Source organism: Haliotis rubra, unplaced genomic scaffold, assembly GCF_003918875.1.
Source record: "Haliotis rubra isolate DU_JTF1 unplaced genomic scaffold, ASM391887v1 Scf984, whole genome shotgun sequence".
NCBI classification, from domain to species: Eukaryota; Metazoa; Mollusca; class Gastropoda; order Lepetellida; family Haliotidae; genus Haliotis; species Haliotis rubra.
In genome coordinates this window covers 145,188-161,209 of record NW_025767728.1, presented here as the reverse complement: position 1 = coordinate 161,209, position 16,022 = coordinate 145,188, and the positions used below count along the sequence as shown (strand labels likewise).

Genomic DNA, 16,022 nt, shown 5'->3' with positions numbered 1-16,022 from the left:
TATGAACATCAAATAGCAGAGGTGATGAAGCCAATCAACAAAGGGGATAAAATAGTACAAACAAGCGGATAGGGTGCTTTGATAGTGTCTAGAACTTGATTAGTTTTTTATTAGGTCGATGATATGTTGGACCCTTGGTCTCTGTTTATCAAAGGTTTGTGGCAGCGACTTTCGATGTAATTCCGTGACGTCCTGATTCTTGGTAGATAGGATTTCAAATTGGGTAAAATGGGTAGGGAATTGTTGTTGGTGATATGAGACGGTTGATCTGCTGTCGACGTTGGTTGTTGAGGTGTTATGTTCTTTCGTGCGGGCATCGACGGGATGAGAGGTTTCACCTACATAAGAGTCACCGCATTCACAGTTAATCTTGTAGATTACCCCTTGGGGTGGCGGGGGTCTTGGTGATTTTGGGAGAGTTTTTTACGGCTATTAGCTTGGAGAATGGTTCTGAGGGATGGAGAGCCAGTGAAGATGGTGTCGATGCATGACTGATGTTTTGTCGTCTGCTGATTTGATCAGAGGTCTTGCCAATGTAGGTCAGGGTAACTTTGATGGGGGCGGTTTCAAGCTTGGTCAGTTTGGGTTTGGGCTGGAGTGTGGTTGATATGGTCCTCTTGACTAAGTTAGTGGGATACTGGTTCAACTCTGAACCACCATCTGGTGACAGCTGAAGCCTGACCAAGCGTGCCAAGAATACAGCCCACGAACAAAAGTTTGTTACATTCAGTTTTGAATTTCGTTTCTTAGCGATAACATGAAAGAAGCAAATATTGATACACTTGTTATTGGTAAATTATTAAAGTTCAAATGCCTAATATGTAAATGACACAACACCTTTTCATATAATGACACTGCATTATGACATGCAGCCGTAACCATGACTACAGTTGTAGATGGACAACACTATGGCATTAAAGGGTGGTGCTGATAAAGAGAGGTAAGTAAATAAATGTTTTTATAATGTTGAAAAAATCTTACATGTTTAAGTATTTTATACATTTTATTTTTTACATCTTTCTGAGGAATAGATTGACATTTAACATGCATGATACATAATGCCAAAACGATACAAGAATACTAAGACATTTCACAGTTTTGAAATGTAATACACTTGCCTTAAAGAAACTTTTTTAACTTAAGTTTTTAAATGATTTACAAAATTATATGAGTAAATTGGTATCAATTGATTTTGCAGAAAGCCTGCAGTTAAAAGTAGAAATTGGACTTCATTTGAAAGAATTCAAATTGTTACCTTGAGGGGTACTGGCCTTTCATGGAAAGAAGTACAAACGTGCTTGAGAATTTTTTTTAATGTTAATGCTTCAATCCATGGCATGATAAAGTTGTATAAAAATTCAGTCACTGGGTGCATACTTGAAGCTAAAAGGTCTGGCAGGCCAAAATGTACGTCCAGTAGAGATGACCGTTTCATAAGAAGATTGTGTCTTAGGGATAGATTTGCAACAGTGAACATTCTGCGGGGTCAAATTAGAAGAACATTAGGTCTGAAAGTGAGTCACGTCGACTGCGAGCCTTCGGTCTGAAATGTTATGTCTCTTGCAGAAATCCGCTTCTGAACAAACGCCAGCGAAAACAGAGGTACGAATTGGCAAAGGCACACAGACATTTCGGGGTGCAAGATTGGTGCCGGGTGCTATTTTCAGATGAGTCGATATTCAGATGTTTTAACAATCGTAGACGAATGAGGGTGTGGCGATATTCCTATGAAAAATGCCGTTATTATTGTACCCAAGCAACTGTCAATCACCCACCCCAAAGTTCACGTTTGGGGCATACTATCAGCCAACGGTGTAGGAATTCTTATAAAAGTGCCTGGAACTTTGAATTCTGACCGTTATCAGACTCACATCATCAACGACATAAAGGAACACTGCGAATGACTTGCTTTTCCAAGCAAAAAAAGAAATTTCAACAAGACAAGGCTCCAGCCCATTTTTCCAAGAGTACGAGAACATGTTTGGCCAGAAAGGGCGTTCCTCTCCTTGAATGGCCTGGATATTCACCGGATATGAGTCCGATTGAGTCCCTGTGGGATATTGTTGGTAAAAGAATTGCTCGTGAGATGCCTACATCAAGTGAACAGTTTTGGGAATTGGTCAAGAAACATTGGTATTCTGTCACAAGAGAAGCCTTTGACCGTCTCTACAAGTCTATGCCAAAACGAATCAAGGCAGTGATTAAGGTCAAAGATGTTTGCTATGTGTTTCTTTAGAGTTAAAACTTTTTAAATAACGTTTGTATGCAATTTATAGTTATGCAGTTACCTTTCCCGTTAGCATAAAAGAAAGTGGGTAAGTGACAATCTTTCTCAAACTCCAAAAGGGAAGGGCAAGGACGATAAGGACAAGGACAAGGGCAAGGGCAAGGACAAGGACAAGGACAAGGACAAGGGCAATGGCATGGGCAAGGGCAAGGGCAAGGGCAAGGACGATGGCATGGGCAAGGGCAAGGGCAAGGGCAAGGGGCAAGGGCAAGGGGCAAGGGCAAGGGCAAGGGCAAGGGCAAGGGAGCAAAGGACAAGGATGGCATGGGCAAGGGCAAGGGGCAAGGACAAGGACAAGGGCACAAGGACAAGGACAAGGGCGATGGCATGGGCAAGGGCAAGGGCAAGGGAAAGAACAAGGACAAGGGCAAGGACAAGGATGGCAAGAATGGCAAAGAGAAGGATAAAGAAAAACTCGCAGCTACCAAGACGAAGAAGATGGCACTCAAGATGGAGTTTCCACGTTTCAAAATACGGTGAGATTCAGTCAATCTTTGTATGATGTTTGTCTCTGCTTTACATCTGGAAGCAGTGCAGTCTCAGGATGCCGCCATGCATTACTACCATCAGTCAGCTCAATACGCAGTTAGACAGACAGACATCCATTTCACACTTTCGTGCAGGCGTATGTGCTTTCAGTTCTGGACAATTTCACTCTTTTCTATTCTTTTCTCGAGGATTTTATCACCAAACTCCGGAAGGAGAAAAATTCTGCAGCCAACTATGTCGTTTGAATACATGAAGTTTTACAGAAACTTATTGAGATGGTTTGCTCTATGACAGTAATAAAGTCATAACAAGTGATTATGATATTTACGGACCAGCAAATCTGGTCAAAATTCCAGATTTTGGTCTTTACTGAGTCGGCTGTCATTTATGCAAATCCTTTGGAGTATTTTTGTCAACTTAATTAATATAAGCTGTCCAGCTTCACATTTTTGTTGTGGCAACAGGTCACATGACATGTTCGAGGATATGACAACGGGAAGCATCAGTGCAGTATCTGAGGTTATTTCCACAACAAGCATCAAAGTAATTTATAATGACAAATATAAAAGTATTGTAGTTGGTTTTCAATAATACACAAGATTGCTACAGATGGAAACATGAGGCTACCACAGCACAAGTCGATGGCTGATACGAGACTTTGTAGATGTGCCGTTGTGAAACAGGGTATCAGATAACTGTGATCACCAACAACGACTATTAAGTAGAGGTGTTCACATACTGATGAATGAACACTGTAGTCACTGAGCCGTTCGCGAGATTCCACTCGAAAGAAAAACATAGGGCTATCACAGCATGAAGCAAAGATGTTGTGTGATATGTTGTTATGATGCAGAATGTGTGATGTTGTTCTGTTATAACAGCATGAAGCGTCAGTGCAGTGCGCAATGTTATAACATGCGGTCACCATTCTGTGCTTCTTTACATCTGATTGGGAGTTCTAACAAAGCCCTAAACTATACTGAGTCAAAAAAGAAACTCCACGAAATGTAATTTGAAAAATAATGAATATTTTTTCTCTGATGATACATCTATGTATCCGAAATGGGATCCCTATCTTTCGACTCTAGAAAAACGTTAGCAAAACCCACTCAAACCCATCCATTCCTCGTGCAAACGACGTTAGTGCCAAATCAGGTTTTGCACGTGCAGTCGATCACGTGATCTTCGCATCGAAGTTTTCTTCATATGCACGTGTTTGCATTGGCCTCAAGAATTGAAAAAACACTTTTAAACCACAGTTCTAACGGTACTTGAAATGCCACGATTGTCAAATGTGCAACGTGAACGTGCCGTTGGCATGTTGCAAGCGGGAAGATCAGTTATTGACGTCGCAAGAGCAATGGGATGCAGCCGTCGTACTGTGTATGACTTGCGAGGTCGTCTACAACAAACTGGCACCACTTCTGATCGCCCAAGGTCGGGTCGTCCACGTGTGACGTCACGAGCAGAAGACCGTCAAATCGTCCTATGTCACCTACGTGACAGATTTCTGCCGGCTACACGAACCAGGGCTGAGATGTTTAGAGGTCGACTGTCCTCACAGACCACTCGAAATCGGTTGCGGGCTGCCAATCTCCATTCTCGACGTCCATATTGTGACTTGACATTCTGTTTTGGAACGGCGGTGTAGCCTAATGGAACTGATTATGGCACTGTCAGTGTATCGAGTACATCACACAGATCTCAGCAATGAAATAATAACAATTTAACCATCTTACCATCTCTTGTTCTTTTATAGTGCCCTGAAGAAAGAATGTGAAGTTTCTTTTTTGACTCAGTATAATACGGCGTCAGAGCCTGATGGTATTCAAAACCGGTATTGGAGCAGGAAGAGACAAGACATTCTAAGCAACTGGATACCCATTCTTGTATGTTAAGGTCTATCACATAAGCCAATAACATATTGTATTTGAAACTGGATATATTTTGATAAAGGACTCTCGTGATTTCGTAAACGGAGAGTATGCACTTAAAGCGATACAATATTTTTTCCCTATTAGAAAGCAAATATTTCTCTCGATACATATCACATAACTTTTCAGCATATCCCACGAAGAAGCATCTTATTGCGTATCCTACAGATATATCCTCATATTCCTGTTACAAAACAACAGTTCAAATTACCAAGTATCGGTACATCAACTCGTGAGCCATGATGGACCAATGAACAACGTATTTATCTTACCGAACACCTCAATGTCAATATTAAACTGTTTGAAGCACGGGTATCGGATCATAATAAACAGTACCAGAGTTAGGCAAATGACAAATACCGACAACGATAGACGACAAGAAAAACAAATCTAGAGTTGTCTCCCTTCAATCGATTGGCATTCGCAAAACATCGGTATTTCCCACGTGACTCAATAATTCGAGAAGAAGAACTACTAACACGAAATACCAAATGAATTCACACAGTTCGGCATTCCCAGCGGGTAACATAGAAAGAGTTACTCGCTTGTAAGCGGGTTTTACAGAAAATTATAGAAGAGCGCTCAGCCAATAAGAAAACGACAATTATGTGAGAGGTTAAATAAAGTACATAGTTCACTTTCTGCTGCAATTGGTGAAACGGAGTCATATGTTGTTGGTGCAGCCCAAGTTTCGATGTGGTCTGAGGCGAATTCTTGGAATGATGGAACGCAGGTAGACCGTCGTATGTGCCGAGCAGCATATTCGAGGATTGTTCAGACTTAGAAGAGAGCTCGGCTATATGTTGAACGACGTCTCATGCTACCTTGAAAGATTTCATTTCATAAGTGAAATCCCCCTCACCTCGCGTCGAGGATGATCAGGATCCGAGGAGTATTTTGTTTAGATTTTGTTAAAGCAAAAGAGATTCTTTGACGCAATATTATGTTATTAATATTTGTCAGGAAACACATAATCACTCTGCTGACAACAACTTGAAAAATTACATCCAGTTATCCGTGCACATTTTTGCATATCTAAATATCATGAGAGTCAGACTCGATTGCCATTCAGTACTATTGTTTACTTACAATAACATAGAACTGCTCCTTACTTACAATGATATATAACTGTGCTGTTTACTTACAATGATATATGACTGCTGGTTACTTACAATGTAATATAACTGTGTTGTTTACTTACAATGTTATATAACCGTGTTGTTACTTACAATGTAATATAACTGTGTTGTTTACTTACAATGTTATATAACCGTGTTGTTACTTACAATGTTATATAACTGTGCTGTTTACTTACAATGTATATAACTGTGTTGTTTCTTACAATGTTATATTACTGCGTTGTTTACTAACAATGTTATATAACCGTGTTGTTACTTACAATGTTATATAACTGTGCTGTTTACTTACAATGTTATATTACTGTGTTGTTTCTTACAATGTTATATAACTGTGCTGTTTACTTACAATGTTATGTTACTGCGCTGTTTCTTACAATGTTATATAACTGTGTTGTTTACTTACAATGTTATGTTACTGTGCTGTTTCTTACAATGTTATATAACTGTGCTGTTTTCTTACAATGTTATATTACTGTGTTGTTTACTAACAATGTTATATTACTGTGTTGTTTACTTACAATGCTATATAACCGTGTTGTTTATTTACAATGTATATAACCTGTGTTGTTTACGTACAATGTTATATATAACTGTGTTGTTTACTTACAATGTCATATATAACCGTGTTGTTTATTTACAATGTCATATATAACCGTGTTGTTTACTTACAATGTTTGTGCCGTTCAGTAAAATGCTATATTACCGCACTGGTCAGTCACAGAGCTTTATTGTTGTGCTGCTCATAGTAGCGGTTGTTTTGCACAATAAGAATGAAGGTCTTGTGTACGATATATATCCTTTATTAAAGTGTTACCAATAATCTCATTATTCGAAATTCTGCAATCATTTAGTGTTGTTAATTAACGTCAAAGTACACAATAAGTGATAACGTGTCAGTGTGCTGTGTCCCTCTACTCAAGCTATATATGTCCATGTATAACTGGTCGATTTTCACGGAGTGGTCTTCAAAGCTAGCTGAACATCTTAAACATTCAGTACGATATTGCAATACGCCTTGGAGAGTTCCGATCGATGCACATTATATACGGTGGTATTAACACACACATATATCTACAAAAGGAATACTACACAGAATGCGAGGACAACAGTTGACGCAAGAACGTCATGAGACGTTCCTCCGCCAGTGTGAGGTGGGAGCCCCCGTTGTCGTCGTCCTTCCTTCAAGAACAGGATCCAAGGGCAGCTACAAATGTCATTGTTTTGAGATCTGTGTATATTCTGGACCTAAGGGACGGGAGGTAATCCTGCATTACCCCCCTTGGCAAGACAAGGATGCTTCTGTACCTCAGCAATAGCTGCAGGACATTCCTCGCGACATCCACCGTAGGGACTGCAGTTGTCCAACACCTACAGGAAAAACAGGGTGATGCAAATATCTCTTGTGCATTATATTCAATTTACATTCCAATATATAATTTGGTACTAGCTTTTTGAATGACCAGGCAAATAACAGAGTAACTGTTCGCATGGGTGAAATATTGTGACTTGGGTTGGTTGGTAGGGAGATGTCCAATGAAATTGTGGTCGTATTCATTTTGTACTTACACCATAGTACTGATACTTATGAACACACGGCTGTATGACTCAACAAGGAGATAATACTGTGCAGCAGTATTCCCTGTAAATCTTAGTGTGTCATAATGATGGGACAGGGAAGATCAAAGTACTGTTGGTCTACAGCGGGTTCACGGGATATAGTTCCTGAAAGGTGCTGCCGTGATACTGCTGGAATGGTGCTGAAAGCGGAGTAAAACTCACTCACTCACTCACTGACTGACTCGCAAAAAGAGTCCATCGTTCGACTCCGATAATCCCTCGGGCACTACTTACAGACCATCGCCATATAGCTGGAATGTGGCTCCGATAATCCCTCGGGCACTACTTGCAGACCATCGCCATATAGCTGGAATGTGGCTCCGATAATCCCCCGGGCACTACTTACAGACCATCGCCATATAGCTGGAATGTGACTCCGATAATCCCTCGGGCACTACTTACAGACCATCGCCATATAGCTGGAATGTGACTCCGATAATCCCTCGGGCACTACTTACAGACCATCGCCTTATAGCTGGAATGTGGCTCCGATCATCCCTCGGGCAATACTAACAGACCATCGCCATATAGCTGGAATGTGACTCCGATAATCCCCCGGGCACTACTTACAGACCATCGCCTTATAGCTGGAATGTGGCTCCGATCATCCCTCGGGCAATACTAACAGACCATCGCCATATAGCTGGAATGTGACTTCGATCATCCCCCGGGCATTACTTACAGACCATCGCCATATAGCTGGAATGTTGCTCCGATCATCCCACGGGCACTACTTGCAGATCATTGCCTTATAGCTGGAATGTGGGGTTCGATGATCCCTCGGGCACTACTTACAGACCATCGCCATATAGCTGGAATGTGACTCCGATCATCCCCGGGCACCACTTTCAGATCATTGCCTTATAGCTGAAATGTGACTCCGATCATCCCCGGGCACTACTTTACAGATCATCGCCATATAGCTGGAATGTGACTCCGATCATCCCCCGGGCACTACTTACAGACCATCGCCATATAGCTGGAATGTGACTCCGATCATCCCCTGGGCACTACTTACAGATCATTGCCTTATAGCTGGAATGTGGCTCCGATCATCCCCCGGGCACTACTTACAGACCATCGCCATATAGCTGGAATGTGACTCCGATCATCCCTCGGGCACTACTTACAGACCATCGCCATATAGCTGGAATGTGGCTCCGATCATCCCTCGGCACTACTTACAGACCATCGCCATATAGCTGGAATGTTGCTCCGATCATCCCCCGGGCACTACTTACAGACCATCGCCTTATAGCTGGAATGTGACTCCGATAATCCCCCGGGCACTACTTACAGACCATCGCCTTATAGCTGGAATGTGGCTCCGATCATCCCCCGGGCAATACTAACAGACCATCGCCATATAGCTGGAATGTGACTCCGATCATCCCCCGGGCACTACTTACAGACCATCGCCATATAGCTGGAATGTGGCTCCGATCATCCCCGGGCACTACTTACAGACCATCGCCATATAGCTGGAATGTGGCTCTGATCATCCCCTCGGGCACTACTTACAGACCATCGCCATATAGCTGGAATGTGACTCCGATCATCCCCGGGCACTGCTACAGACCATCGCCATATAAGCTGGAATGTGGCTCCGATCATCCCCGGGCACTACTTACAGACCATCGCCATATAGCTGGAATGTTGACTCCGATAATCCCTCGCACTTACAGACCATCGCCATATAGCTGGAATGTGACTCCGATAATCCCTCGGGCACTACTTACAAACCATCGCCTTATAAGCTGGAATGTGGCTCCGATCATCCCTCAGGCAATACTAACAGACCATCGCTGAAATGTGACTCCAATAATCCCTGGGCACTACTTACAGACCATCGCCTTATAGCTGGAATGTGAAACCGATAATCCCTCGGGCAATACTAACAGACCATCGCCATATAGCTGGAATGTGACTTCGATCATCCCCCGGGCACTACTTACAGACCATCGCCATATAGCTGGAATGTGGCTCCGATCATCCCTCGGGCACTACTTACAGATCATCGCCTTATAGCTGGAATGTTGGGTCTGATCATCCCTCGGGCACTACTTACAGACCATCGCCATATAGCTGGAATGTGACTCCGATCATCCCCGGGCACCACTTTCAGATCATTGCCTTATAGCTGAAATGTTGACTCCGATCATCCCCTCGGGCACTACTTTCAGACCATCGCCATATAGCTGGAATGTGACTCGATCATCCCTGGGCACTACTTACAGACCATCGCCTTATAGCTGGAATGTGACTCCGATCATCCCCGGGCACTACTTTCAGATCATTGCCTTATAGCTGGAATGTGGCTCCGATCATCCCCGGGCACTACTTACAGACCATCGCCATATAGCTTGAATGTGGCTCCGATACCCCCCGGGCACTACTTACAGACCATCGCCATATAGCTGGAATGTTGCTCCGATGATCCCTCGGGCACTACTTACAGACCATCGCTATATAGCTGGAATGTTGCTCCGATAATCCCCGAGCACTACTTACAGACCATCGTCTTATAGCTGAAATGTGAAGTCTGATCATCCTCGGGCAATACTAACAGACCATCGCCTTATAGCTGGAATGTGACTCGATAATCCCCTGGCACTACTTTACAGACCATCGCCATATAGCTGGAATGTGACTTCGATCATCCCCGGGCACTACTTACAGACCATCGCCATATAGCTGGAATGTGGTCCGATCATCCCCCTGGCACTACTTACAGACCATCGCCATATAGCTGAATGTGGCTCCGATCATCCCCGGGCACTACTTACAGACCATCGTCTTATAGCTGGAATGTGACTCCGATCATCCCCGGGCACTACTTACAGACCATCGCCATATAGCTGGAATGTTACTCGATCATCCCCGGGCACTACTTTCCAGATCATTGCCTTATAGCTGGAATGTGGCTCCGATGATCCCTCGGGCACTACTCACAGACCATCGCCATATAGCTGGAATGTTGCTCTGATCATCCCCTGGGCACTACTTACAGACCATCGCCTTATAGCTGGAAATATGGTCTGATCATCCCCGGGCACTCACTTACCAACCATCGCCTTATAGCTGGAATGTGACTCCGATCATCCCTCGGGCACTACTTGCAGACCATTGCCATATAGCTGAAATGTTGCTCCGATCATCCCTCGGGCACTACTTGCAGACCATCGCCATATGGCTGGAATGTGACCCGATCATCCCCAGGGACTACTTACAGATCATTGCCTTATAGCTGGAATGTGGCTCCGATCATCCCCGGGCACTACTTACAGACCATCGCCATATAGCTGGAATGTGGCTCCGATCATCCCCAGGCACTACTTACAGACCATCGCCATATAGCTTGAATGTGAAACCTGATCATCCCTCGGGCACTCACTTGCAGACCATCGCCATATAGGCTGGAATGTGGCTCCGATCATCCCTCGGGCACTTTACAGACAATCGCCATATAGCTGGAATGTGATCTCCGATAATGCCCCGGCACTACTTACACATCATTGCCTTATGGCTGGAATGTTGCTCCGATCATCCTCGGGCACTACTTGCAGACAATCGCCATATAGCTTGAGATGTTGCTCGATCATCCCCGGGCACTACTTACTGTGGCTCCGATCATCCCTCGGGCACTACTTGCAGACCATCGCCATATAGGCTGGAATGTGGCTCCGATCATCCCCGGGCACTACTTACAGACAATCGCCATATAGCTGGAATGTGAGTCCGATAATGCCCCGGGCACTACTTACAGATCATTGCCTTATAGCTGGAATGTTGCTCCGATCATCCCTCGGGCACTACTTGCAGACAATCGCCATATAGCTTGAATGTTGCTCGATCATCCCCGGGCACTACTTACAGACCATCGCCATATAGCTGGAATGTGACTCCGATCATCCCCGGGCAATACTAACAGACCATCACCATATAGCTGGAATGTGACTCCGATCATCCCTGGGCACTACTTACAGATCATTGCCTTATAGCTGGAATGTGGCTCCGATCATCCCCCGGGCACTACTTACAGACCATCGCCATATAGCTGGAATGTTGCTCCGATCATCCCCCGGGCACTACTTACAGACCATCGCCATATAGCTGGAATGTTGCTCCGATCATCCCTCGGGCACTACTTACAGACCATCGCCATATAGCTAGAATGTGACTCCGATAATCCCTCGGGCAATACTTACAGATCATTGCCTTATAGCTGGAATGTTGCTGGAATGTTGCTAGGCGATTATTGTAATAATATTCTCGATATTTCGAATACTTTCTCGATGTTTCGATTACGTTCACAAGAAAACACTCTACATTTCGAGATTTGTAAAGGAACTTGAAGTAACGAGAAAATAAGTTACGAGCAGAGTCGAAATTTTGAAACGATAGACAAATACTTGAAATAACGAGACATATCGCTGAAAAAACTACCTAGTTACAAAAGTGGCAACATTAGGTTTTAGCAAATTAGTGGCATATAAGAATAGAGAATCCACCGGTAGCCGAGTATTGTCAAATAATACCACACGTGCTACAGGTATTGTCCCAGGAAATCAAAATCCTCCAATAATACACGTTCTACAGGTATTGTCCTAGTTCAAAACCCTCCAATACCACACGTGCTACAGGTATTGTCCTAGTTCAAAACCCTCCAATACCACACGTGCTACAGGTATTGTCCCAGGTCAAAACCCTCCAATACCACGTGCTACAAGGTATTGTCCTAGTTCAAAAACCCTCCAATACTACACGTGCTACGAGGTATTGTCCTAGTTCAAAACCCTCCAATACCACACGTGCTACAGGTATTGTCCTAGTTCAAAACCCTCCAATACCACACGTGCTACAGGTATTGTCCTGGGATATCAACACCCTCCAATACTACACGCGCTACAGGGAATGTCCTGGGATATCAACACCTTCCAATACTACACGCGCTACAGGGAATGTCCTTGGATATCAACACCTTCCAATACTACACGCGCTAGAGTGAATGTCCTTGGATATCAACACCTTCCAATACTACACGCGCTACAGGGAATGTCCTGGGATATCAACACCTTCCAATACTACACGCGCTAGAGTGAATGTCCTGGGATATCAACACCTTCCAATACTACACGCGCTACAGGGAATGTCCTGGGATATCAACACCTTCCAATACTACACGCTACAGGGATTGTCCTGGGATATCAACACCTTCCAATACAACGCGCTACAGGGAATGTCCTGGGATATCAACACCTTCCAATACTACACGCGCTACAGGGATTGTCCTGGGATATCAACACCGTCCAATACTACACGCGCTACAGGGATTGTCCTGGGATATCAACACCTTCCAATACTACACGCGCTACAGGGAATGTCCTGGGATATCAACACCTTCCAATACTACACGCGCTACAGGGATTGTCCTGGGATATCAACACCTTCCAATACTACACGCGCTACAGGGATTGTCCTTGGATATCAACACCGTCAATACTACACACGCGCTACAGGGGATTGTCCTGGGATATCAACACCTTCCAATAATACACGCTACAGGGATTGTCCTGGGATATCAACACCTTCCAATACTACACGCTACAGGGAATGTCCTGGGATATCAACACCTTCCAATACTACACGAGCTACAGGGATTGTCCTGGGATATCAACATCGTCCAATACTACCGCTACAGGGATTGTCCTGGGATATCAACACACTCAATACTACCATGCAGCTACAGGGATTGTACTGGGATATCAACACCGTCCAATACTACACGCTACAGGGATTGTCCTGGGATATCAACACCGTCCAATACTACACGAGCTACAGGAATGTCCTTGGATATCAACACCTTCCAATACTACACGCGCTAGAGTGAATGTCCTTGGATATCAGCACCTTCCAATACTACACGCTACAGGGATTGTCCTGGGATATCAACACCTTCCAATACTACACACGCTACAGGGGATTGTCCTGGGATATCAACACCCTCCAATACTACACGCGCTACAGGGATTGTCCTGGGATATCAACACCTTCCAATAATACACCTGCTACAGGGATTGTCCTAGGATATCAACACCTTCCAATACTACACGCTACTTGGAATGTCCTGGGATATCAACACCTTCCAATACTACACGCTGCTACAGGGATTGTCCTGGGATATCAACACCGTCAATACTACACGCGCTACAGGGATTGTCCTGGGATATCAACACACTCCAATACTACACGCGCTACAGGATTGTCCTGGGATATCAACACCTTCCAATAATACACGCTACAGGGATTGTCCTGGGATATCAACACCTTCCAATACTACACGCGCTACAGGGAATGTCCTGGGATATCAACACCTTCCAATACTACACGAGCTACAGGGATTGTCCTGGGATATCAACATCGTCCAATACTACACGCTACAGGGATTGTCCTGGGATATCAACACCTCCAATACTACACACCTGCTACAGGGATTGTACTGGGATATCAACACCGTCCAATACTACACGCGCTACAGGGATTGTCCTGGGATATCAACACCGTCCAATACTACACGAGCTACAGGGAATGTCCTTGGATATCAACACCTTCCAATACTACACGCTCTAGAGTGAATGTCCTTGGATATCAACACCTTCCAATACTACACGCGCTACAGGGATTGTCCTGGGATATCAACACCTTCCAATACTACACACGCTACAGGGATTGTCCTGGGATATCAACACCGTCCAATACTACACGCGCTACAGGGATTGTCCTGGGATATCAACACCTTCCAATACTACACGCTACAGGATTGTCCTGGATATCAACACCGTCCAATACTACACGCTACAGGGATTGTCCTGGGATATCAACATACTCCAATAATACACGCTGCTACAGGGATTGTCCTGGGATATCAACACCTTCCAATACTACACGCTACTGGGGGATTGTCCTGGGATATCAACACCTTCCAATACTACACGAGCTACAGGGATTGTCCTGGGATATCAACATACGTCAATACTACTACGCTACAGGGATTGTCCTGGGATATCAACACCTTCCAATACTACACGCGCTACAGGGATTGTCCTGGGATATCAACACCTTCCAATACTACACGCGCTACAGGGATTGTCCTGGGATATCAACACACTCCAATACTACACACGCTACAGGGAATGTCCTGGGATATCAACACCCTCCAATACTACACGCGCTACAGGGAATGTCCTGGGATATCAACACCCTCCAATACTACACACGCTACAGGAAATGTCCTTGGATATCAACACCGTCCAATACTACACACGCTACAGGGATTGTCCTGGGTTATAAACATACTGCAATACTACACCTGCTACAGGGATTGTCCTGGGTTATAAACATACTGCAATACTACACCTGCTACAGGGATTGTCCTGGGTTATAAACATACTGCAATACTACACCTGCTACAGGGATTGTCCTGGGTTATAAACATACTGCAATACTACACGCTGCTACAGGGATTGTCTTGGTTATAAACATACTGCAATACTACACCTGCTACAGGTATTGTCCTGGGTTATAAACATACTGCAATACTACACCTGCTACAGGGATTGTCCTGGGTTATAAACATACTGCAATACTACACCTGCTACAGGGATTGTCCTGGGTTATAAACATACTGCAATACTACACCTGCTACAGGGATTGTCTTGGGTTATAAACATACTGCAATACTACACGCGCTACAGGGGATTGTCCTGGGTTATAAACATACTGCAATACTACACCTGCTACAGGGATTGTCCTGGGTTATAAACATACTGCAATACTACACGCGCTACAGGGATTGTCCTGGGTTATAAACATACTGCAATACTACACCTGCTACAGGGATTGTCCTGGGTTATAAACATACTGCAATACTACACCCGCTACAGGGATTGTCCTGGGTTATAAACATACTGCAATACTACACGCTACTACAGGGGATTGTCCTGGGTTATAAACATACTGCAATACTACACCTGCTACAGGGATTGTCCTGGGTTATAAACATACTGCAATACTACACCTGCTACAGGGATTGTCCTGGGTTATAAACATACTGCAATACTACACCTGCTACAGGGATTGTCCTGGGTTATAAACATACTGCAATACTACACCTGCTACAGGGATTGTCCTGGGTTATAAACATACTGCAATACTACACGCGCTACAGGGATTGTCCTGGGTTATAAACATACTGCAATACTACACCTGCTACAGGGATTGTCCTGGGTTATAAACATACTGCAATACTACACCTGCTACAGGGATTGTCCTGGGTTATAAACATACTGCAATACTACACGCGCTACAGGTATGCGGACGCCATTGAGAATGTGATCCACGAAAACATCATTACAAACTTAAGGCGTCAGCCGGAATTTTCAAAGACTGAAATGTCGGGTCACGATGATCCATAAACAATCGGGTCATGGAGTTCGACCACACGATCAGTTCAATGACCTCCTGCGACAGATGTGAACAAGTTACAGTTTACCGCAA

At 44.2% G+C, this 16,022-nt stretch overlaps 1 protein-coding gene across 1 annotated transcript in view; it reads left to right on the top strand.

Moving 5' to 3' along the window:
• The first annotated feature begins 487 nt into the window (after positions 1 to 487).
• LOC124265548 (paired box protein Pax-6-like) overlaps positions 488 to 16,022 on the top strand; it is a 69,366-nt gene continuing 53,831 nt past the window's right edge. The window contains exons 1-3 of the mRNA XM_046700335.1: positions 488 to 575; positions 2,347 to 2,507; positions 2,561 to 2,763. Of these exons, the coding sequence (XP_046556291.1) occupies positions 488 to 575; positions 2,347 to 2,507; positions 2,561 to 2,763 (452 nt within the window). The remainder of the gene's footprint in view (positions 576 to 2,346; positions 2,508 to 2,560; positions 2,764 to 16,022) is intronic.